The sequence below is a fragment of the Nesoenas mayeri genome, assembly GCF_963082525.1.
Source record: "Nesoenas mayeri genome assembly, chromosome: 2".
In the NCBI taxonomy this organism is placed as follows: Eukaryota; Metazoa; Chordata; class Aves; order Columbiformes; family Columbidae; genus Nesoenas; species Nesoenas mayeri.
The window spans coordinates 126,412,156-126,434,856 of NC_137543.1; the positions used below are offsets into that span (position 1 = coordinate 126,412,156).

At 37.3% G+C, this 22,701-nt stretch overlaps 1 protein-coding gene across 1 annotated transcript in view; it reads right to left on the reverse strand.

The window, feature by feature from the left end:
* The window catches only part of PLCL2 (phospholipase C like 2), a gene marked incomplete at both ends in the record, with an annotated part of 104,520 nt that overhangs the window by 10,631 nt on the left and 71,188 nt on the right, over positions 1–22,701 (reverse strand). The window contains one exon of the mRNA XM_080339213.1: positions 11,980–12,055. Within this exon, the coding sequence (XP_080195339.1) occupies positions 11,980–12,055 (76 nt within the window). The remainder of the gene's footprint in view (positions 1–11,979; positions 12,056–22,701) is intronic.

The window sequence follows — 22,701 nt, forward strand, 5'->3', positions numbered from 1 at the left end:
ACTATACTGCTAAACTTTTGGACTTCTGTATCTCATTTCCATTGTTATAAATATTGCCCTTCAAATCCGCGAGCAGCAGTGATCGATAACAACCTTGAACTGAAGCCACTCAGAGAGATATTAAGAATAATGGTGAGGGCCTGCATGATCGATGTAGAGTATGAATGCAGCACAGCATTTCACTGTTGACTACATCTCTCTTAGTATTCCCCTTCTATGCCCCCGCTTGGTTTTCTTGCATTTTACTTTGGAACTACTTCATGCATTAACAGTGGCAAAGTAATAACTAAAGTGTTAAATACCAAAATGAAACTTTCTTAGAAAATAACAATAAAAAAAGGGGAAAAAATAAAATAAGTACACAGAATTTTCTATCTCCTTGCAAGTAAAAATTAAGTTCTCACTCTCCTTAAGCTATAATAAGCAAACTGCTTTTACGAGGCTTAATTACTTCTAGAATTATTAGTCCATTAGTAATTTTGCACTGCCTGAGAGCTCTTAAGATAATAACAGACACAATACTAACCTGATTTATCAGTCTTAATCTATTTTTGTATATACCACTTGCTTAATCCAAAAGGCACAAGTTTCATGTTTCATGTTTTCCATTTATACTGGCAGATGTTAAAAAGGATATTATCCTCATCTTCCTGACTGACCACAAATATTATATAGCATGTGTATTATTCATGGGTTCAGATGGAGCTCCTGAGTTATAATTTGGGCCCACTGCACAATATTTTTTATATGTAATGAAGTTATTATTGATTCTTGTCCTGGGCCAGAAAGATAAGTTCTAAAAACTTCTTTTGATCAGAGGTGTCACCTTTACCAAATCCTTATTTTCATAGAATCATTGAGGCCGGAAGGCACCTCTGGAGATTGTCTAGTCCAACTACCTTGCTCAAAGCAGGAGTAGATAGAGCAGGCTGCCCAGGATGGTGCCCAGTTGGGTGTTGACTGTCCCCAAAGATGAAGACTTCACAACCACTCTGGGCAACCTCTTCCAGTGTTTGACCACACAAGATCCCCACTGAGCCTTCTCTGCTCCAGGAGGAACAGGGTCTGCTCTAACTCTCTCCTTATATGAAAAATGCTCCAGACCATTAATGAATCACCTTTCTGGCTCTTGCTGGGCCCTCATCAGTATGACTGGGTCTCTCTTGTACTGAGAAGTCCAGGCCTGTAGGCAGCACTGCGGATGGGACCCCAGCAATGCTGAGCAGAGGAGAAGGATGACCTCCCTCAGTCTTCTGGCGATGCACTGCCTGAGCTGTGTGCAACTTCTTGCCCTCCAGGACACACAGGTCCTTGTCTCTGCAGCTGTTTTCCAGCCAGTCGGCCTCCAGCCAGCACTGCTGAGTGCGTGGGGTCATTGCTCTGCATGTGTGGGACTCGGCACTTCCCTTGGCTGAACCCTTTTCAAGGACTTCCCAGCAGCTCCCTTCTCCAGCCTGTCAAAGTCCCTCTGAGGAGCAGCACAGCCATCTGCTCTATCCGCCCTCCTCTCAGTTTTATCTCTTCTGTCAGCTTGCTGAGGATGCACTTTATCCCATCATCCAGGTGATAAATGACGATGCTTAAACAGTCATAGCTCCAGGATCAGCCCCTGGGGCCCACCAGTAGTGACTGTCCTGCGGGTGGGCTTGGTCCTGCTGATCCCAATGCACTGAGCCTGGCTGGCCGGCTGGTTTTCAGTCCACCTCAGTGCCCACTTACCTGACCTCTACTTACTTCCTGAGTTTGTGTGTGAGGATGTTACAAGAGACAGTGTTGAAATCCTCAGTAAAGTCAAAATAGAAACCATACACTGCTCCTCTTTCCTCCTTCCCTTTGTAAATCCATCGTGACTTTCACCTATCACCTTCTTGTCCTTCCTGTGTTTGGAAACAGTTTCTATGAGGATTTACTCCACCACCTTTCCAGGGATTGAAGTGAGGCTGACTGGCATGGTCCTACTTTTTACCCTTCTTGAACTTGTTGAACTGTGCTAACTCTACTGCTTCTGACAGCATGATGAGGTTTCAAAGGCCATTACTTGATTCCATTCTGAGCTTTTGCTTCTGGAATACTAGGGCACTTAGTTTGCATAAGCAGAATTTATAAGTCTGGTCATTCCTACACCACTGTGTGTAAGGCTTAGCTGACAGAAGCTATACCACTTCCTATGTGCTTGCAAAGCAACTTCCAACCTTCATAATACCATTCAAGTCTTCCATCTTAAAAGTCAGTTTTGCAGTGCAATGTTCACCCCAACTACCCTAAGTCATGTAAATACATTTTAATACATGTAACAAAATAGCAAGAACAGGATTCAACAGCAGGTTTTTAAATTGAACAAAATATTGCCAACGAATTTTCCCAATCACAATCAAAGATTTCACAGCATATCCTTCTCCACTGCAGTTTACTTTTTTTTCAAAGCATTCTCATAAGCAATCCTTCAGTATTTCCAAATAATTACTTTCGCCTTCAGTGCTGAATCACTTTCTGGTTCCTCAGCGAATGCTGATTAGTTTAACTTGAACTTCATGATTGTCTCAGCTCTCCCCTCTCTCGCACCTTCCCTCCCCAACCCTGGAATGCATTAGATGGCTTTAATATTTCTTCATCTCTCCTAGAATACCTTATTATTCAAGATGCTTTTCTGAAATTTTATGTACAATTATTTTTTCCTGTTTGCAATAACTTCAAACAGCATGAGGAAACAAGAAGTTCTCTAAGCTGATCAGTTCAATAGGAGCCCTACAGCATGTGAAGAGACTAATAAAAATTTGCTTGGTTAATCTAGCGAAAAGAAAACCAAAAGGGGAGTAACTGCTCTCTAGAAATACATCAGGCAGGTAAGGCCTTGGGCATCAAAATTATCTCAGCTAAAGGACAATATTTAAGGTGAATGTGCATCAGTAAAATTGGAATGTATGTAAAATTTATAACCATTGTAGATGTGGTTCTGCAAGCAGCCTGGAAAAATTACTTAAAGCAACAACTCATATTGATTTTAAAATAGAGCTCAACATGATCAGTTTCCAAAAACTGCACCTGAGAGCAGAAAGAACTTCAGGATTTTCCAGTCCTGTGTTTCCTCAACCAGCTGCAGGATGAATCCTTCAAATACTACTACATGGCAGACCTCAAACCTGCATTAATTTATGCTCGGCATATTTTGATGGAATGTTCATGTCTATAAACTAATCAAGAACTGATATGACAGTATAGACACTGGGGTGTCCGATCCCTATGACATACTTCAATAACAAAAATCTCTTTCCTAAATAAAACATGCAAGGCAATACAACAGTCCTGCTGGGCTGATAAGAAACCTGACCCATCACTTGTCAGAATAACTTCCAGATTAGAATCTTAGCTTATACTACTTTATAATCAATATTTTAATTGTCACAAATATGCTCAGCAGATACGAAACCTTTCATAACTTACAAGCATGTGAGCTTATAATATGCATGTTATTGTTTTGCTGATGCTTGAAATGCTGGAACAAGGAAGATGTATTTCTGTTGCTGCCCTGCATACTGGGTATGTCAGCTTTGTAGAGCCAATATCGTACCTCCAGGAAAAGGTTTTATTTGGGGATATATTTCAGAAACAACATCGTACAGACTATTACAAGTTACTCATCTCCAACTGTATTTAGCTTGGAAAAAACAGTCTCTTAATTTCTTCAAAATGAAACAACCTCCTATGAAATTCACTGTCCTTAAGTACTAATCAGAAATTACACCTCTTGAAATTTGGTTAGCAATTCCTCCCACTGCTGGAGTTTCACTATAGTTCCAAGGTAGTATACTTAGGATGTTGATTAAAATGTGACAAGTAAGGCAGCAGAAGTGATTCTGCTATTTCTAAACTATTTGATGCATATATATTGCATATATTACACAAGTAGCTTTAAGTCACTGAGCTGCATGTGTTTATATTTTTGCCTTTTTACTGTACAATACATATATCTTCGCTAGAAAACTGGGATGAGAATTACATTTAGAATCAAGACATGAGACTGTAACAAGGAGAATTGGGGGGTGTGGGTGTGGGTGTGTGTGTGTGTGTAAGGCAGGAGTTCAGACTGTTTGGAAATCTGTAATTTGTTTGCTTTTGTAAGAGTTACTATCACAAAGCCCTGGTACACCATGTCATTTTATAGGAAAACAATTCACATCTTTAACTGAGAGTTGAGATAGTCATCTTTCAAGGAATCTTTAGCAGAACAGCGAGCACTACACCTGCTGTACGGTATTTCTAAAGCCAAACACCTACTCGACATACTCCTTTGTTTTCCTTGATGAAAGCTTTCTTGACAAGAGCATGATTTACAACCTAGTTGAGACATGATTATACAGCAGGTGTGCTCCTCTCGGTATTGTTTTTTTGTCTTAAAAAGAACTTTATCAATGAAATTTAAGGATGGTAAAATTTTGTCAATAAACGTTTATACTGAGTATGCCTAATATGAAATGGGTAGCAAATATTTGTCCATATTTATATAAAGTGACACTGATAATAGTGCAGGTAAGCACTTAACTTCACAAAAGCCAAATGTATCTTATTCATTCTTCATAGAGAACTTTGATTTAAAAGCAAATTAAATACTTTGCAAAAGAGTAATAAATAATAAAAATTAAGTAAACATTATATATTCTTAAAATGCAACAATAATATCATACAGCTCTTGGTTAGGTTACTACAAATTGCAGCTCAATTACTACATACTCTATTCTAAAATTCTTATGAAGTTTCTATGAATAATTTGCACACACAGATTTGTTCCTGACAAGAAAAAAAGCCAATAAAGCACTTCATACATTAAAATATTTCTTCCCAAACTGTGTAAGTTAAATGCTAATATAGTAAAGGAAAGAATTCTAGGAAAGAATTTAAGCTGTAAGTGCTCATTTCCACACATAAATATTTCATCTGCACATACAACCGCTACACTTGACCACATCTTTAAAAGCCAGGGCTTTAATTTTTTATAGAATTAAATAAGTTTCTCAACATTTTTCTTTCAGATTACATTCCTTAAACAGTCAGGTAGTTCAACGTGACAAACAATTTCCCTCAAACAAAATTTATCAGAAAAGTGATCTGGCTACCAGATCACATCAACAATAAATCAGGTTAGGGAAACAACAGAAATCACTATACCTGTAAATTCTCACACATTTTGTTTATAGATTACCGCTCACACAAAGATTTAAAATTAACCATAATAAATCAGTACTTAGAGCATCTCTGTATTATCTAACTGCAAAAACTAAGTCTTAACAGGAACAAGCACTATTATAGATTCTCAAATACTTCCAAGAACCTACTTCCCACTGAAGTCACTCAAAACATTTGCCATCGTAACTAGAGAATTAGAATTTCTTTGCAGATTCTGAGTGTGCTGTGCTTCAGCTTCAAGAAGCTCTAGGTATCAATTATTTGCCTTGAAAATATTTAGATTAATACTTGATGAAATAATGCACTAATTAAATTAGTTTTTCAGTATTCTTTAGTTATTTCAACTTCTTTCACAATGTGCAGTATCTCTATAGTAAGTGGAAATTTTTCCCAGTCAGTCATGTACTGCCTGAACTTAGAAGGTTAAAAATACATTGTGGTGCCTGCTGCCCCTTTATATTCTTTAACAGTAGCAAACGCAAATTCTATGCCTGAGATAACCTTCTTATCCCAACATCCCAAATGGTAATGGCATCACAGATTGCCAAAAGCCATTTTCTCTGCAAGAACAAAATTAGTAGTTAGACTTCCAATCAGGACTCATGCAGTTCCATTCGTAATCACAATAATTCTGTTTTCAACATAAGACACTTTCTTTAATGCTGGTCACTGATTTCTGAATCATTGTCAGAAGATCTTCGAAGTAGTTGCAGCTCCAAGCTTACACTGTTATGATGTTACAAAGAGGACATCTGTGACATCTGGCCTTGATTTAATTAAAACTCGGTTTCTTTCAAGAGTTAAGTAACCAGCTCTACCTTCCTCAAACACTTGCAAGACGCTGCTGTATAACATTAACTTTCTAGACATCAAAGTCAACAAAAACTGTATCAAGCTAAACAAGACATAAACCCCACACACCAACACTTTTTCTGCACCTCCAAAACAGCAGTCCTACAAAATACACAGAAAACCAAGCATTCATATATCAAAACTTTTGCTCTGAAGACTCATGGTATTCCACCCTCAATGTACAGAAGATTTTCATCCACAAGAACAGTTTTCCACGAAGACAAGCTGCATTTCTAAATGTGGTTGAAGTTAAGCCACTACTATGTATGAGAATGAACCAGTGCTGTCAATAAAATGAAAAAACAAAGAGCTACAATAGAGAGGACTTTTTCAACAGACTGCTGTTTCCCTCTTTTATTTACCAGCCTTGGACCTCAAGAGACACCAACAAAAGCATAAGGAAAAAAATCTGATTTTATTGAATGCTAGAAAGCAGATTTAGTAAGGACATTGATTTATGGCACATTATAACTTCTCCAAATATTCAGATCCTGCTGAGCCCACGTTGTTTCACTGGCAATAGTAATTACTATCTCTTTCACTTCTGCGGGAATGTAACTTCCCCTTTCTTTACTAACACCTTCTGCACCAGAGAAGTTGGGTACCTTATTCTTTCAAATTGGCTGATTAAGACAATTGATTTAAACTCAGAGTCATTTCCCCAACCTGTATTTAACAGTTGTAGTTGTTTAAAATACAAAGAAGGGAATGTATATCTGAAACCCTGTTCAACTTCTCCACACTTTAGCTAATAAAGCATGTTCCAAAATTTGTCTTTCAACCATACTGATTATAACATTTTACTACCTCTGCTTTTGCTAAACCCCCATCTATGGACAGGTTGGAACTGCTGGTTAGTCTCAGTCATCAGTTGTTGTACTAGTTATGTTGTCACGTGTATATATAGAAAGCCCCCAGGGTAATAAACTAACTCTTCATCCTTTCCTACCATTTTGGATGAGATTGTAGTTGGGATAACCATGTGACTGTTGAGCAGATCTTACTACATAAAATGCCCACTGTATTTGTGCACTCTAATATACTTCTCTATATCTTAAGAGATATAATTAACTTGTCTCTTCGATTACTTTTGGAGGTACAAGGCAACTGCTAAAAATATGAACTACAAGCTAATATATAATAACAGATTGATTTTGTAAATACTTCTGTACTGGAAAAGGCTATTTAAAATAAAGAATTCTATTTTAGCCTTACAATGCTATTGTGATTTCCACTACATAACCGAATTTTCCAGTCATTTTTGCTGACTGAGGTTGCTACAAGTGGAACATGCAGCTCTAGATAGTCATAATTAATATGATCCAATCTTTTACTGGGGTAGAATTGCATTAACAGTAGGGAAGTAAAGGCTTAATGTGGAGAGGCAAACTCAGGAAAATAATACAAAAGTCTATGTTAGTTTATGTCTTTGCACGGGGAGGGGCAAATTAGATAATTCAGAACATCTAAAAGCACGTGAGGTGTATCCTAGGGAGCATCCACCTCTGTGTATGACATATCAGATTAAAAAAAAACCCAAACTAACTACTACATTCAAGGTATCACAGTGAGCTATGTACAAGGAGCAATTCATCAACGCTACATAAGCTGATTTAAGTGCAATTCTTCCTCTTTTTCTCTGCCGTGGCAGAATGTGGTTTTGAGAATATTCAAGGCACAGGAGAGGAAAGAGATTACAGAGTCAGGGAGAATACGCAATGCCAGGATAACTTAAGCTGCTGTAGAACTGCACCTGGAGATTCTTAGTGGAACTGCTTGGGGAAGAAAGACAAGTAGGAAGAAAAAATGTAGAAAAAAATGGATCCTATTGTGCACTGTGTTTATCTTCAACAGCATCCAGAATGGTTGGTTATTCCCTTTCTTGAAACCATATCCTGTTTCCACCACTGCCAAAGGACTGCTTCAGAGTACACGTTAGAAAATATACTCAGTCAATGTCTTTTAGTACTTGCATTATTTAATAAACTAAGTTCCTGCTTTTTTAGTCACTGTACAGATGGAATAAATAAGACAATCCCTGCTCCAAAAACTTAGAATCAAAGTATGAGGGAAAAAGAGAACAGATGGATAAAGAAAGAGTGGGGAGTACAAGGAAGCACTGAAAACTATTTTGGTGAAGGTGGTAGGAGGACATGTGTCAATCTAGCTATCTTTGTGGGAGAATTTTGAAAACCAATTCAAAGGAAGTAGCCTGGTGGATGTTTGCAGTGAGCCTGTGGGACAACATGATAGAACGCATGACGATGGCTGTCAATCTACCAGGCACTGGAAACTCTTGCTACCAAGTAAGCAAACGTAAGAAATGTGAAAGCAGCTCAGTCCTGACGTCCAATGAGGAAAAAACATAGAAATGAATATAGGGACAGACATCATCAAAATGACAGCCAGGGAAATGATGTACATAAAGCAACACTGTAATGGTGAAACTCAGAGAAAAGATTGTGTAGCTGAGATCTCAGAAGAACCTGGGCAAGAGTTCTGGATGCACAGCTGACTAGAGAAGGTTACACCTCTAAAACCATACAGAAAAACGCAATATGAATTATCAGCACGCAGGAATGCTTATTAGCAGCAAATTGATATTGTTAGACCTGTATATAATAGCTTCATTTCCTGAATTAAAACAGAAACCTTAGAGATCACTGCTTGTCGGTATTGTCACGGCTACTTTTTCCCCTACACACATTAACTTAACCTTACCGATGTTACATTTCACACATTGTTTTATAATTCTCGGTATCACAAGATCCTCCTCTACTTTTTCATGGTCGTATCTACATTTGATTACAGTCAATAATTCTTTGTCACCAGCAAACTGTGTTTGCTCATTATTTGCTCCCCGATCATGTAATGAATACTTGGAATATCACAAGTCCTTTTGAGCTCCCACTGCTGAACACCAAATTAATTTCTAAGCTGTGTTTCTCTCTCTTAACCAGTGATTAGCTCAGTCAGTATTTAAATTATAAAGCAAAAGAATGCAAAGGAAGATTCAAAGGACAAGTACAAGAATTATATGAGTTGGGTACAAAGGCAACTAGGGATGGTTACGGAGACCTGGACATTCAAATGCTTTAGAGAAGATGCAGGAGCATTTTAGGTCTTTAACAGATTAAGGGGGTGCACTGGATTATCTTTAAATTCCCTTTAGCACCTACATTCTGTTTTCTTGCAGGATCTTTAGCTGTCTTTATATCAACAAAATAAATGACACTGCAATCATTTTGAAGTTATGCAGATTTTTTTTCTTAATTCTGTTAAAGAATGAGAAGTACAGTGGGAACCAAAGCAATATTATGTTACCGTATATTTTCATTAATTAATGTATCTAAAATGCTTTCAATAGCTATTTAAGAACATACTGTGTTGAGCTAAAATTAATATACTGATATGAAGATAAGTTTTTATATAGTTTAATTTTAAAGAATCAAAATGAGAGAAGTTTATAGTTAAATGTTCTTAGAGAATATTAACAGTAAAGAACGTGAATCCTGAAAAAAAAGCCACCTCAAGAATTGTATCTTTGCTTATTCAATAGGCCATCAACCTAGAAAGAAATAGCAGTGCCTGTATTTTAAAATCAGTTCTGAATTTTAAAGGAAGCCAAAAGTCTTATTATTAAGCTTCAGTTAGAAAATGGTTTAATAGAATGAGTCCACTTTGCTTATTTAAGAGAACTCTCTTACGAGCCTGTTCATGACAACAATAATTTACTGCTTATTGGCAGGTTGAGTATTTCTTCTTATTTTAGCAGCTTTTTCAATCTTTGAGCCCCAGAACAAAAAAAAAAAAAAAAAAAAGGCCAGACAAGGGCATAATTTTGCTTTTTTCCATATCAAGAAACTACATAGAAAAACGTATAATCTTTTACTGAGAATTAAATAGAGTAGCATGTACCGAGATCATGAGATTAATTACAAGAAAATCTTCAAAAACCATTGATATTAAAAGGCAATTCTATTCAGCTCATTCATCTCAAAAAGTACCTTGACCCTGCAGGGCTAAAGCTGCCCTAAATAGCAGGATCTATTACATAATCCATACTTAGGCTTATGTCACCATGCTGGAGTTTTCTCATTTAAATGAGATAAAAATCTCCACTATATAGCATAGGCTTTAAGTCTTTAGCATTCTTAAACAAAGGATTCTTGGACCCAGCTGCACTTCATGTAAAACAAGGCTGTAAAACTCAAGAAAATGGAAGTTTAGTTGAATCTGTATGAGCTAGTATAAAGCAATCTTTTCTGAAGGGCAACAATTCTAGTATATGAGGTAAACCAGGAATTAGCTTTTGCCTTACCTCTAACCAAGGCACTAAACAGCTTGAGACACTGATGAAGCTAAAAAAAATCTGGCACACCATCACCACAACAATGGAAGACAATTCAAGGAGTAAGTCTACAAGACAATGTCCTTAAGGCAGCATGATGTATTTTGAGTTTGGTATTTTAGATGAATCTCTGCATCTACTAACAAGATACATGAAATAATATTTTGTCACTCATGGCATTTATGATTATTTATGTTTGACAGCTTGAAGTAAATAGGACAAATTAAAATTTTTAAGTATTTCGACAGTTCTATGGTTTGACTCAAATTCATGTAGTCTGAGGAATGTGTGCTGTGAATAAAGGGGAGATCTAGACATTCAGAGTGGGTGAGCCTTCTTGCTGCTGATCTGAGTTGGAAGACACTGATAACAGAAAAGAGTTTGTAAAGGGAGGGTGAGGGTGGAAGAGCATTCTTTTTTTCCTTTCAGGAAAAGAGAATAAAGAAAAGGGACCAAAATTTATAGGACAGCAGAGAAGTGGATCAAAGAATGGATGGAAATAATGGAAAATGATGGGAGCTGCAGGATGCTGAATATCAGATAGATGAAAATGTTTTGTATATAAAATCTTTTGAATCAATTGAGTCACACAAGGCATGTTTGTAGACACTTTGAGTGACTCTGGGGCAGACTACCTGTTTCTGATGCAAATGTGATGCATCACTACCCTGAGTAAATTTATAACATCGTTTAAAAATACTTTAAAAAGACAAAAAGAAAAGAAACATGAATAAACAGCAAGGTTAGGGATGCTATCCATAGTAAGAAAGAAACCTTTAAAATTTAAAGTTGTGTTCAAATGACAAAACCATTACAATATATCAGGTGAAAAAGAGGCAATTTGTGAAGGGATTAAGAATTAACGGTACAATCTGTTTCAAATATATATCAGACACAGAAAAAAATGCAGAAAATCTGTGAGACCAATGGGTCATAACAAAGTTTAAAAAAATAGACTTTCTGCATCCATGTGGTTTGAAAGCCTGCCACAGAAGATACATGTAATTGTCTGAGTAAAATTGTTAGAGTAAAACCAGTTTTACTCTGAATAGATAAAATAGTAACGAATCAGCAGAACCAGAGGGTATTCACCCAGCAGATCTAGAGAAATGCAGGGACAAAATACCTGAACTATTGTCAGGTAATTATCAGAAGGCAAGACTCTTTACCAAGGCTCTTGAAGACATTAAGCCTACCATGACAAAAGGGGAAAAGTTATCACATAGCAAAAGAGGAGATCTGAGTAAATGCTTAAAAGATTTCATTGTGAAGGAAGATAATTCACTTTCTCTCCTGTAAACATATGTTTATATTTGTGGAAATACTATACTGACAAGCTACTGTCCATATATAAAATGCTGACACTGTCAAGCTGTAATTCTAATTCTATGGATCTTTTATTTCCGTGATTTGATGTGTCGTTTTCCCTATTATTGTATGTGCCCAAATTAGATTTTTTGTTTCTGGGAGGGGTGGGGGGCAGGTGTTGGTTGTTTTTCCTATGGTTGAATAAATAAACTCAATTAATAGTTCTGTGAAATAAAGAAAAATGCAGTAAGTTCTTTATAACATTTTTAAAACGAGCTTGTACTTACCTGCTTTCTGACACTGTACTATCTTCTCATATAAACTATCTGTACTTTCAACTAGAGTCCTGATGGTCTGTATCATCTGTAGAGAAAATAAATTAGAATAGACAGAAATATCAGTAAAATTCGATTTTTACTGAAAAATTTTAATCTGTAAAAAAAGTTAAAATCTGAACTCAAATCAATAATCTAATATTTGTTGTTAACATAATGAATACATTCATTTTCCTGGTCAGGACCAGACAGAGAAGTGTCCTAAATGCGGCCTAAAGACATAAAAAAATACTATGTTTTTTGGCTGGGATCTGTGAACCCTGAAGTAAAATGTCTACTACATAATTCACTGCCTATCAAAGCAAGTGGAAATGATACAGTTATTTACCAGGTAATTTGCTTTTGGTGGCTTGGGTAAGACAACCTGGATGCAGCAGGTTTCTTCTTCCTCACTCTGACATCTGGGATGATGACCACTCACCACCCAGTGCTTCCTTTCTCCTAGGGATCATCTCATTGCTTTTCCAGATCTGTTCCTCTACATTTTCCCTTTCTGTGGCTTGACCTGTACGTATGTATGAGACAACACTCTACAGAGGAAAACAAATCACTGCAAGCTAGTACTGGAGGATAAGAAAACAAGAAACACCTCCTTTACTTGATCTTTCTAAACAAAAAGCCTTTTATGGAAGCTCAGCTGAAAGCACATCGAGTAAGATGGAACTGTGCAGATTTTTCAGCCTAGGGTACGTACTGAGAAGTAACGACTTTGTTTCACACCTTACCATTGACATCTCTGCTATCTGCTCAAGCAGACGGATTTTTCATCACTAAAACAATGACTGAAGTTTGACATGTTACTTATGTGGGTGTTCATATAGAACTTGCTTTTCCTTTGGAGACCACAATTGCTGTTATGAGCAGGAATGTTCTATGTTAAAGAAAAAAAAAATAACCACAACCTTCTCTAAGACTTCCTCAGAGAAATAATGCTTCAGGAGGCATAGCTACAGTAGTCCTTCCTCACACGTAATAGAAGAAGTGCTCTCCAGCTGAGTGACATTGAGGCTGTTTTTCTTAACATTGCTCTAAGGCATAAATTAACTTGGAAAAGCAAGTAAGCCTCAGATTTTTGATGATGGCAAGTGTGCAAGCAAGGAGAAGGAATACCTGCACAGATGTAAACTGCTCTGCAGACTTCTAGTATTTCCAGATACTTCTATTGTTTCCAGATACACAAAGATCTGGTTTATTTAAATTACAAGGCATTTAAAAACAATTCTGTTCCTATAATAACAATATAAAATGAGAGAATAAAGAAAATTCTGCAAACTCACAATTCTAATGCTATGTACAAACAAGCAACTTTAAGAGTATGTGGAGGACGTTGCACTAGAGAGTTTAATTTAATCTTCACATCTTGATTAACTTGTATTTAATTTCAAAGTATCTATTTACCCTGATTTCTATCAAATATTTTTTTTAAAAAGGCAAATTATAATAAATTAGGAAAAAATAATAACTTGATCGGGTTGCTAAGCTGCAAGTGAAACACTTCAGCTTACCATTTTTAACTGGATTGAGTATAAATATCAATATTCATTCAAGCAAAAGCTGTCTATAAATATGCCAATTAATGATTAGGTGTAATAAACGGAACTATTTTAAAAAGAGAAGTATACTTAAATATGGGAATACATTTCGCCCAGATAGGCTTCCTTAGGGAGCACTGTAAACTGACTATTCCTGATGCGTCAAGGAAAAAGCTGCAATTCACCATGTTTCATTATTATTTGGTCTTTAAAACAGTATTCAGAAATCAAAATAAAGCCACTATAAACTTGCTTGAAAGGCAAGGATTTTACCTGTTTCAATATGTATGTCAAATAACACATTTGCTTCTGTAATACACTTAAATGAGGAGAACCAAAACACAATTTGGTTCAATCACAAATAAATAATACTTCCAATACCTGATGTTATTTTGCTAACTAGCTGAAATGATACTGCAAAGCATCATCCACTGAGCTTTTGCTGCATTGAAAATCACCTTGAAAAATGAAATGTTGAGCATGTATGGCTCTTGTTTTGTCAGGATGCTAACACACAATGAGGACTATAGTGGGATTCTCTGTTACTAAGAATCCTTTCATCACCTGAGAACCCATTTGACTGGATTTCACAGCAGAGAGAGACCAGTTGTGCTGCCTATTCAAGGTATTTGTTCTGGAAGAACTGTAAGAAATACTGCAACTGCCCTGTGTTAGTATATTCTGTGTTCCTGACCCCATGTATGTGATAATTTCTAAGTGACCTCAGTTAGGTCCTACTCCAGACACAGAACATATCTATCTGCTCTGTTTCCTTCATACAATACATTCTACATGCACATTTCATAATTTATAAATCGGAGAGAACAAGTCTCAGCAGTTTAGAAAACTTACTTTGAGACCTTGCACTGATTTTCAGCAACAAGAGAATTCAAAAATGAATAAAAATGCTTACATCACTACTTCTTTGTTTACTTTCTGTATTGACAAGCAAGAAAGCTGTGCTAGTTCTGCAGATGAAAGGAAACAAAACTAATTGCTCTTTTATGTTAGCAAAGCTAACACTGAAGAATAATTTATTATAACGTGCAGACACAGTTTTGGTACGGAAAGCTGCTGTGCCTAAATACTCTCAGATCAAAAGCAACATCTTCTTTCCAACTTTGGAAGAAAAATATCAGTGGGTTCCACGTGACAGAAATTATTCTAATAACAATTTTTGTATTACCAAGGCCAGTAACAACTACTTTCTTTATCTTTGATCTCTAAAATACATACAACGGTGGATTTAAGAATAACAGCATCACTAAGCAAAACTGGCTGAGTTAGCAATAATTAAGGGGTTGATTGCCACTACCGTTCAATCAATATTAGGCTACACCCTAATTTTGTTCATGTCCTTCACTACGGAAATAAGAGAGCAGTATTATGTGTGCATTTCTAGGTGTCACCTTGCAGTTCTGTTTGATTAATAAAGTAATAGTATTAGTTCATTATAATTTTATTCTGATACTGCTCTTCACCGTGCAGGCACCTTTTAGTACACATTCAGATATTTGTTACATGGCTCTTATGGAGTGTTTGAACATATAAATTCCTTTTGGCGTTCAAGCCAAAATTATAACATCACGAAAACATTCATGTAGATATTAACAGAGACTGAAAAACTTTTGGTAGACACAGCATATGGAACAACTGAGTATAAACGGTTATATTTAAACAAAAAATTAGCCTGATCCAAGTGATACTTGTATATGCTCAGTATAAAAGCGAAGTAGGAAATGATGAGTAAGCAGGAGCTTCAGTGTGAAAAACAGTATGTCTGCAGCAGAATGAGAAATTAAATTCTCAAGGCAAATTAGTTGTGGAAGTTGAGGAGAAAGACCAAGTAGAGTCTAGTATATATTTGACTAGCCTATACTGAACAAGCCAACCAATAAGCAGGTATTTGCTAATGACAGCCAACTTTAAGAATATTATCAGTGACAAAACTGGAAAGAGAAATTCAAATAAACTTAATAGGGAACGACGAGCTACCAGCCAATCATTAAAAATGTATTGCAAATTACCCATGCCTATTCCAAGAAAAGAACAGATATTACATGAAGCTTAGCTATACTTTCTAGCAGGTATTTTAAAATATTAATTTCCATCTCTAACCTATGTTGCTCTGTTCTGGGAGTAAAGATTCAAAATATCCAACAAATATATTTTAAATATAGAATACATAACACTTGCTGGAATTGCTTCATCTCTCAGTTTGATTTCTGCCTCCCCATCCCACCACAAACGTAATATGACCAGTGAGCTGCTCTGTTACTCACTACATACTGGACTACCTTCTATCTTCTTTTTGTTTGTGGGATTTTTAGTTGGTTTGGGGTTTCTTTTGTTTTGTTAATGGAAAATGGGAAATGCAGAATGGTATGTTTTATGAGCCTTGACATCATCCCATTTTTGCAGAGGCCAGGCTGACAGTTTGATCTAGTCATCAAACTCTATTTGTTCAATCTTGCAACCATTTTACCCAGTTATCAAGAAAACTGTCAGTAATTCTAACAAAAGGACAAATGTCAAGAAATATGGGAAAATATTTAAATTATTTTGAGAGGTTTTAGAAGGAAACACTAAATGATTAGTCCAGAGTTCTCAACAAGGATTAGAAACCTATATTATTATATATTGCCCCTGCCTTAAAAAGCATTATGACAATGGTTAGAAATCAAAGTGATTCTTGCTTCAAACTGATGGAGCTGTGTTGCGAACAGCGCCATTTACCACTTATGTGACTGTGTCTTCACAAATCAAATAAGAAGTCATATACATAAAATATATCTATCCTCTTCCTCAACAAAATAGAATTCTCTCAGTAAGAGAGACAGTTACAGAAAATTTAAGAAAAAATTATATGTCTAGACTACCCTTTAGGCTTATTTTTTATGTTGCAAAGCTTTTTTTCCTAAAATAACAACAAAACAGACTTAACAGAGATAAATGCTATGAACTAATGCTACGTATGTCTATGCATGTACGTAAGTGCTTCCACGTATGTACACTTGCATCTAATTGAGACCATTAATTCAGTTGCAGTTGAATTTGAACAAGTGAAGATGTATTTCTAAAAGGTTCACAAGACAGCTCTTCTGGTAGAAGACAGAACATCCTCTTTAGGCCCGCAACTTAGGGATATAGATTGAACTCAACCCTAAATACTTTAAACATCACATTTAACAAAGAATACAGACCCTGAGAAAGAAATCTTTAAAAAAAACCAAACCCAAAACCAACCAAACAAACAAAACCCACAAACAAAAAAACAGGGTTTATTAATTCCTCTGCATGTGGAACTGGTTGGTAGCACAGCAAGAGAGACATTAGCCACACTTTAAAATGGAAAAAACAGCCAACAATAAACTGTGTCTGGCTGATGAAACTCAGTGAGAGAAAACACCTTCACTGACAGAGCTGCAACACCGAAGAAGAACTTTATTTTTAGCAAGTAAAGCACATTACACATTTACATTTCAAAATCTGTGAATAAGTGTTGCCAATATTGCTAGACCTACATTCCAACAGTAAAATTGAAACCATACTTACAGTAGGTATAAACCAAACCTTTATTAAATTGGCACTCTCCACAATATGATGTTCACATTATCCTTTTGTCTCAAATCTCAGCATATTAGATGTACTTCTGAAACCACAAACTACACCATTTCTGCAAACAGTTTAGTATTCAGTGGCCAAATCGATGCTCTTAATAGTAGTAATAATAAAATGTCTGGAAAACGCAGATTACATTTTAAGTATATAACAGTACAAATAGCACCAATAGCAAATAGCCCTTCACAAAAAAAAACAAAAAAACCCCAAACAAACAAACAAACAAACAAAAACGGAAACCAAGCACAGGGCATCCCAAACTACTACAAAACATAAACTGCTAATAGTATCTGCACCATTTCAAAAAATGTGTGTGACCAGAGAGGGTCAGAAGTTGCTACCACTGCCCCGAGCAATAATGGCAAGGGAAGGAATGCTGGTAGAGACAGCATAGAAACACTGGAATTCTCAACGAACCATTATATGTACCAGCACCAGAATAGAATAAGTTCACTTCACATTAAATATATGTATAAACTGTATCCAAGCAGTCCAGTGTTCAATGTCAATGCATCAGAAGGCATTTTTGTTGGGCTACTGGAACAAGTAAAAGAATCATTCTTAGAACTTTCAGTGACAATTGCCATGGTCGGCTTGCTCTGAAGCTGCATAAAGAACTGTTCCAAACTACATATGCTGCCTTTGATTTCGACTGCAGAAGACTGGTGTTATAGCAAGAAGGAAGGACATGAATGGCAAATCAGATTGCAAACTCATATTAAACCTCACTACTTGAATTGTTGCAAGGATGCAGATACAACACTGAAAGCATTCTGAAATGTCCACCTTTTAACCAGCACCACCATAAACAGAAGTGGAATTCTAACAATAAGGAGTTTCATGTTCACACTACTGAGCCAAGTTCAAAACTCAATAAGCAGTGATAAAAACCTTACACCTACCACCCTTGAGACTGCAATCACCACAAGTTCAGTGCTACTCAGTTTTCAAAGAGCACAAGGTCCTCGAGTTCAAACAGAGTGATATACAGCGAAGAAAAATGTTGCAGCGATTACGAAGCAGCATCTTAACAGAAAGGACAACATACTTTTCTCTGTCCCAAGTTCCAGCTGCAGTCTTTCAGGAGACCTCTTAGCACAGCTTTAAAGTATCTGAAGAACACCTTGCTAAGTTGCATGGAAAAAAATAACTGAAAAAAAGATAGTTGAACGGTTTTTAGCAATTACAACTTTCTGATGACTACCACTGACGAGTAATGAGAAAAACCTGCAAAGGCCCCAGCAGAACACATTATTGTTTTTATTTTAAAGTTTTTCTTCAAATCCCAGAGAAATTTCAGAAATTAACACAGTAAGATCACAGCCGGTCCATGAGTTGATTAATTCCTGTTAAGTAAATCAAGTATTGATTGGCAACAGAGTCTGGTTTAAAGCCAGTTTCATCAAACACAGAGACATACGTGTGGGATGTAACCATGAGTCCTGAGGGGGCAGATTGATGTGATGGTTATCTTTGGAAGGTCATGGCAACCAGAGGACATTCCTGAGAACACAAAGAAAGCAAATTTCACTCCTATCTACAAGAAGAGTAAGAAGGAGGACCAAGGAACTACAGGTCAGTCAGCCTCACTTCAATCCCTGGAAAGGTGGTAGAGTAAATCCTCATAGAAACTGTTTCCAAACACAGGAAGGACAAGAAAGTGATGGAGGAAAGTCACCATGGATTTACAAAGGGGACATCAGGCCTAACCAACATGACAGACTTCTACAATGAAGAAGGAAGGAGGAGCAGTGTATGGTTTCTATTTTGACTTTACTGAGGATTTCAACACTGTCTCTTGTAACATTCTCACACACAAACTCAGGAAGTAAGTAGAGGTCAGGTAAGTGGGCACTGAGGTGGACTGAAAACCAGCTGGCCAGCCAGGCTCAGTGCATTGGGATCAGCAGGACCAAGCCCACCCGCAGGACAGTCACTACTGGTGGGCCCCAGGGGCTGATCCTGGAGCTATGACTGTTTAAGCATCGTCATTTATCACCTGGATGATGGGATAAAGTGCATCCTCAGCAAGCTGACAGAAGAGACAAAACTGGGAGGAGGGCGGATAGAGCAGATGGCTGTGCTGCTCCTCAGAGGGACTTTGACAGGCTGGAGAAGGGAGCTGCTGGGAAGTCCATGAAAAGGGTTCAGCCAAGGGAAGTGCCGAGTCCCACACATGCAGAGCAATGACCCCACGCACTCAGCAGTGCTGGCTGGAGGCCGACTGGCTGGAAAACAGCTGCAGAGACAAGGACCTGTGTGTCCTGGAGGGCAAGAAGTTGCACACAGCTCAGGCAGTGCATCGCCAGAAGACCAAGGGAGGTCATCCTTCCCTTCTGCTCAGCATTGCTGAGGTCCCATCCGCAGTGCTGCCTACAGGCCTGGACTTCTCAGTACAAGAGAGACCCAGTCATACTGGTGAGGGCCCAGCAAGAGCCAGAAAGGTGATTCATGAATGGACTGGAGCATTTTTCAGACGAGGAGAGAGTAAGAAAGCAGAGACTGTTCAGCGTGGAATAGAGAAGGCTCAGTGGGGATCTTGTGTGGACAAACACTGGAAGAGGTTGTTCACAAATGTTGTAGAGTCCCCATTCTTGGGAACAGTCAACACCCAACTGGACACCGTCCTGGGCAGCCTGCTCTATCTACTCCTACTTTGAGCAAGGCAGTGGGACAAGACCATCTCCAGAGGTGCCTTCCGACCTCAGTGATTCTGTGTAAGTAAGAGTTTCAGCAAAGTCGACATCTCCGATCAAAAGAAGTTTTCAGAACTGAGCTTTTTGACCTAAGACAACCATTAATAATAACTTCATTATACATAAAAATCAGGTGTGGTTTTGCCCAGACAGTCCAAAGCTGCCCTATAATGAACAACTGATCTTTCTAGTATCCAGGTATAGTCCAAAGTGTCAAAGTAAGAAAATGCCATCTGCTACTTCTGCACACACAGAGGACTCCTCATATCAAACTAAAATTTGCTTCCAAGCATTTTTTTAGCAAACATATTGTCTAAATTAGAAATTATCCCTCTAGCTATGCAAGAAAATAAATGTAGCACAGAAACACAGAGTCACTGAGGTTGAAAGGGACCTCTGGATATCATCTGGTCCAACTCACCTGCTCAACAGGGTCACCTAGGGCAGGCTGCCCAGATGGCTTCTGAATATATGCTGGGATGGACACTTCACAACCTCTCTGTGCAACCTGTTCCCCTGCTCTGTCACCTTCACAGTAAAAAAAGTGTTTAATGATGTTAGAGCCTCCTATGTTTCATTTTCTGCCTCTTCTCCTGTCACTGGGCACCACTGAAGAGCCTAGCTCTGTCTTCTTTGCAGCCTCCTTTCAGGCATTTACACAGATTGATGAGGGGGCCCACCAAACCTTCTCTTCTCCAGGCTGAACAGTCCTGGCTCTCTCAGCCTTTCCTCACAGGAGAGGTGCTCCAGTCCCTTCATCACCTTCATGGCCCTTGGTTGGACTCCTTTCAATACGTCCACGTTTTTCTTGTACTGGACAGCCTGGAACTGGACACAGTACCCCAGGTGTGGCCTCACCAGTGCTGAACAGAGGGGAAGGATCACCACTCTTAACCATAACATGTATGTTATGATATCACTAAGTACTATGTTTCACTTTAGACTTCAAAACACTGTCCTTTTCTGAGACAAGGCAGAGGAAATTTCCATTATGCTTCCTCACCTCACTGGCATATTATGATATAAACATACTGCTGTGTCCAATGACAGTGGCAGTACACCCTCATAAGTGGGAAAAACATAGGAACGGGCTCATGCTTTCACTTTTTCAGCTCTTCTTTCCTCTCTCACTTCTTCTAGAGATGTTTTATATTATAGGAAACACACACATGGAACAGGGATTTCTTTGTCTTCAGAAAAAAGCAAACTGAGATTATGCCATAATGCAGTGCAGGAGCATAAGAGATGAAATCCACTTACCAAAACTAATTCTTGTAGGCCCAAGAAAAAATAGGACATCATCTGTTCTTAATTCTGCAGTATCCCAAAATGAATTCAATTTCCCACAGTTCAAGAAAATTTACCAAAGGAACAAACAGTCCACAAGTTCTCCATTAAAAAGTCTTATTTCTTTCTTAATTTCTCATGAGTAAAGTATTTGAGAAAGACGAGGTTGAAGACAGAGTAAATAAAACAATTACCAGCTCTCTATGCACACAATGACATCAAACTATTTTAAATCTAGCAGTCATTTCTCCTTGCTTTCATGACACTCTGGCTGTTACAGCAAAATAATTTTTAACATTTTTAAATTAAAGTTGATAGAATGAAAACACTATGTAAACAGTGGACAATACTGAATCACATACATTTGAAAGGAAAATATCCTGTATCTGTAAAGGGCATAAATTTATCATCCTTATGAAAAAAATAATACGTAGTGTTATTTTTGAAACTAAATCTGTCAGTAACAGTAGCAGTAACCACATTTTTTTCACCCAGAAAGTGTCAAAACGACAAACAGAAAATTAGGAATTCATTGAGAAAGAAAGAGAGAACTACTATTGGAGATACGGAGTACATTTAAGAGAAGTTGTTATCCATCTGACCTATTTTTATGCTCTTCCATAAACGTTCCATTGGACTACATTTGAAACAGGATGGTAAGCTAGATGAACTCTTCTTCCTAAGTAGTCATATTATCTTATGCTCTAATGAATACGGTGACTCAGCCATTAGCCGTAACGGGATCAGCGAGAGGATACAAAAAGCTTCCCCCTTCACGCTCTTAACAAAAGAAATGAAGAAATCTTGACTTCCTAGAAGCGTCGAGTTGTCATTATCAGAGCTTTTCAATCTATGTAAAACAGCTCATACTTTACAACGTTTGGCACTGGAGTCTGAATATCTAAAATTAGATGTTTGTTTCTGCCCTTGTGGACTGGAAAGCCCAACATTAACTGAGGTTATCATCTGCAGCTCTGCTTTTGTAAGCATAATTGCAACCTTCAGTTTAGAATGACTGTCCTGTTATAAAACAGGAAAATAAAAACTGATAATAAGCAACATAACCCTTTTTGAAGAAACTGCCCAAGCTATTTACTATATTTTCCATCAATAGTTTGTTTTCCATCAGTTTTTGTGACAGACTAACAACTACACCATCAGTAACTATTAAATTAATCTCAAAACCCAGGATCTACAATTATTATAATTTATTAAACATGGGAAAAAACATTACCTGGGCTATTTGCAATATTAAATTGCAATGAATGATGTTTTTCTTCCCTTAGATCTCTTCACCACTGAACTACATCCATTTATTACCTAAATAAAGGGAGTTCTAACTCTGCAGAGACTTGATAATGACAGTAAACATACTGTACAAAGCCAGAGGCAATAATGAAACTAGTGAGACAGTGTGTGTTATCAGTATTTAAATACTGCATTCATATTGCCAACTCTGAAACTTATTGTTTTAACAGACGTTATAACAATTTACCACTGAGACTGAGAAAATTCTTTAAACTCTAAGCATCCACATA